The sequence below is a fragment of the Dipodomys merriami genome, unplaced genomic scaffold (genome assembly GCF_024711535.1).
Source record: "Dipodomys merriami isolate MVZ:Mamm:240054 unplaced genomic scaffold, mDipMer1.0.p SCAF_91, whole genome shotgun sequence".
In the NCBI taxonomy this organism is placed as follows: Eukaryota; Metazoa; Chordata; class Mammalia; order Rodentia; family Heteromyidae; genus Dipodomys; species Dipodomys merriami.
In genome coordinates, this window is record NW_027206524.1 from 1,472,281 (window position 1) to 1,475,770 (window position 3,490).

The window sequence follows — 3,490 nt, forward strand, 5'->3', positions numbered from 1 at the left end:
CACTCTCTTGTGCTGTCTCTAGGCCTTTCAATAGTAGGTACAAGGAAGGCTTTCTCCATTGTCTCTTCTTGAGATTTGATTCATTCCATCAAGAGTAACACGATGCAGGAGGCACAAGAAATGATTGTCTAAAGATAAGAGGGTATCCTCTATTTTTATGGTTAGGTTTGATAAACAATGAAGCAATGTCCTTGGAGAAACAGATACAATGTGCTTGGAGAAGCAGATACAATTAACTGTACTAGGTGGAAAGGGGAAACTCAACAAGTACTTCCTCTTTACTCTTTATAGCCTACCTATTGCTTTCCTTCTTCCTGAGTATAGATAGGGACTCCTTCTGAAATGAGGGTCTTATGAGTTACTATCAGACAGGGGAAAACAGAAAAGTTCTTATGTGCAAGGATTATACAGGAAGGTGGGGGAAGGCTGGAATGATTCATAGGTACTTTGTGGCTTGTTTATGGTAGGTGGTCTATTAGTTGTCTTGAGGAAAAATAATAGAGTAATTTTGGGGTTTTATGGCTGGTCTAGTGCTAAAAACAAAGCATGATAAGGAAAAGTGTGAGGTCAGAAAGAAACTTCATTCTAAATTTTCTTTCTGTGAGCTTCCATTGAAAGTATTAACTCAATGTATCAATGCACTATACGTTTAAATATTATTTTGAGCCCCAATACTTCCCAAGGGACATAGGGAAAATTTTGTTGGTCACATTTTGCGCGCGCGCGCGCGTGTGTGTGTGTGTGTGTGTGTGTGTGTGTGTGTGTGTGTGTTGGTGGAACAGTACTGGCATCTAATAGGCAAGGGCTGGGAATGCTGTGCTTTACCTAACACACAGGATAGGACCACAACAAAAATTACACAAATATCAATTATGCCAAAGCCAAGAGACTGATTTAAATGACTAAGTAATTGCACATGAGAAGGGAATTAACACATACCAGACACATTTTATATGCTGGACTTAATTACTAATAGGTTAATTATCACATTGACAAAACAAAATAGATCTTTTATTTATTCTAATATTTCGTTTCATTTTATCTTGGCAGTTTAAACCCAAGACTTTGAAAATAGTAGGTAAGAACTCTGTCACAGACCACCAACCCAAACCTTGTTACGAACCTCGTTTTATAGACATATACAGGAACATGTGCATAGAAAGTATACACATCAATAAACCAGGGTCAGAGAAGTCATATCACTAGTACACATACTCATAGCTAGGAAGTTGAAAAGCCTAGACTTAAATGCTGAATGACTCAAATCATCCAGAAGCTACTCTTTGTCTCTCAACTCTTTTGCTATAGCATCTTTTTGTAGCCTGTTAACCTAAATTCTAACCTTTATAGATTAATACCCAGAAGCTTTAGGAATTTTCTAGAAATGGCATATAACTATGGACACTGGACTTCCTTCTTCTTATAAAGACCTACAAGATATAATGAGGACAAAGAGGATCACCAGTAATTCTGCTTTGGAGACTAGTTTTACCTAGTGAGAAGCTGTAAGTTGGGCATAACTTTGAGTCTCAAAAGAGTGAATGCTAAGTCGACGTCACAGGCTGTAAACATAGGCTCAGCAATCGCTACCCCTCAGGGACTTAGGCAACCTGGGAAGAAATCATAAACAGAGAATAATTTTCTGTTGTTCCAATTAATTTCTCCAGAAATGTAGATCCCCGTTTAAGTGACATAATATTTTGAAGGCTGCTATGGGATTGTTGTTTTTCTTTTTGTAAGTGAACAGACGCTTCACTTTATTTAGAAAAAAAATCAACGGAAAAGACGCCAAATTCTGCAATGTCGTTCTAGTAGATCAACAGAGTTTTCCAGTAATGACTATTAACTACTTCATTAGGAACATGGCACTCACAGGACAATAAGCAGGAAGGACTCCTGAGGTCCAGGAGCTGTGAAAGTGTCTAGGGATAGAATCATATTCCTCTTGATAATTTCCCTTCAAACCCCAATCTGTATAAACCATTGGTTCTGGAGAATGCCTCCCTGTTCATTGCTCATCTCTCTTCAAAGCTTTAATGAAGACTGAGGTGAAGGGATTGAAATGATATTCAGAGACGCTGACAGTTCTATAAGCATCCTATTGAGTGACGTTACACAGCATGGATGGAAGAAGGAAGTAATGAAAATATCTCAGGTTCCACTATGGTAGGTAATGGTCTTTACCAAGTGTCTCAATATAACCCTGAGTTGTATACTGGTGGCCCCACTTCTTGCTCTGGGTCAAAGAGTGAGGGTCCTTTGTCAATGTCATCTTCTACCTTTGTTCCTACATGTCCCATCCATCAAGCAAATGATCATGAAAAATGATTCATCCGTGATAGAGTTTATTCTTATGGGATTGACAAGCCAACCTGAGCTCCATCTGCCTCTCTTTTGCCTGTTCCTGGTGAACTATATTATCACTGTGATGGGAAACTTGAGTTTAATGAATCTAATTTGCCTGAATTCACACCTTCACACCCCCATGTACTTCTTTCTCTTTAATCTATCATTCATTGATTTCTGTTATTCATTTGTCATTACTCCTAAACTGCTAATGGGCTTTGTATCCAAGAGGAACACCATCTCCTACACAGGATGTATGATCCAGCTATATTTTTTCTGTTTTTTTGTCTATTCTGAGTGCTATGTGCTGGCAGCCATGGCCTGTGATCGCTATGTGGCCATCTGTCAGCCCCTGCTGTACACTGTCCTCATGTCCCCTAGGACTTGTTCTCTGCTGATGTTGGGTTCATACCTGATGGGGTTAGCTGGTGCCATCATCCATACCGGGTACATGATCAGGCTCAGCTTTTGTGATTCCAATGTCATCAATCACTACATGTGTGACATCTTTCCTCTCCTCCAGCTCTCCTGCAGCAGCACTTCTTCCAACGATCTTGTGAGTTCTATTTGTGTGGGTATATCCGCCATATTATGCAGCCTAGTTATCTTAATGTCCTATGGTTTGATTCTTTTTAATGTTATCCATATGTCATCAGCTAAGGGCTGGGCCAAAGCCATGAGCACCTGTGGTTCTCACATAATCACTGTTGGGCTATTCTATGGGTCTGGTCTACTCACACATATCAAACCATCGTCTTCTGGGGCTGTAGGGCAAGGGAAATTTTTCTCAGTGGTTTACACGCTTGTGGTGCCCATGTTGAATCCTCTCATTTATAGCCTCAGGAACAAGGATGTCAAACTTGCAGTGAAGAGAACCTTCAAGAGAATCACAAACTGATGGTACCATTGGATGTGCCTTCCTCTCTGTTCACATTACTTATTCTCTTTGCCTCTTCCTAACCTGCTTCTTCCTTCTATGTTTTATTTCCGCATCTTTTTTCTACAGTCTATGCAGGATTTCTACTGTAGTATATCATTTTTAATTTTCATGTAATTGAGTATCTGCCAGTTTCTTGCTGCCTGAGACATGTCTTAATTCCTACAATAGGTGAATACACTGAGATGATATGTTTCTAAGTAAACA

At 39.6% G+C, this 3,490-nt stretch overlaps 1 protein-coding gene across 1 annotated transcript; it reads left to right on the top strand.

The window, feature by feature from the left end:
- The first annotated feature begins 2,242 nt into the window (after positions 1 to 2,242).
- LOC138821367 (olfactory receptor 8C8-like) lies at positions 2,243 to 3,244 on the top strand. The gene has a single exon (XM_070013541.1). The coding sequence runs from the start codon at positions 2,312 to 2,314 to the stop codon at positions 3,242 to 3,244; it is 933 nt and encodes a 310-aa protein (XP_069869642.1). The 5' UTR covers positions 2,243 to 2,311.
- The last annotated feature ends 246 nt before the right edge of the window (positions 3,245 to 3,490 follow it).

Excerpts from the sequence above, each read along its gene's own strand:
- LOC138821367 (XM_070013541.1), top strand. The coding sequence starts at position 2,312 with ATGATCATGAAAAATGATTCATCCGTGATAGAGTTTATTCTTATGGGA.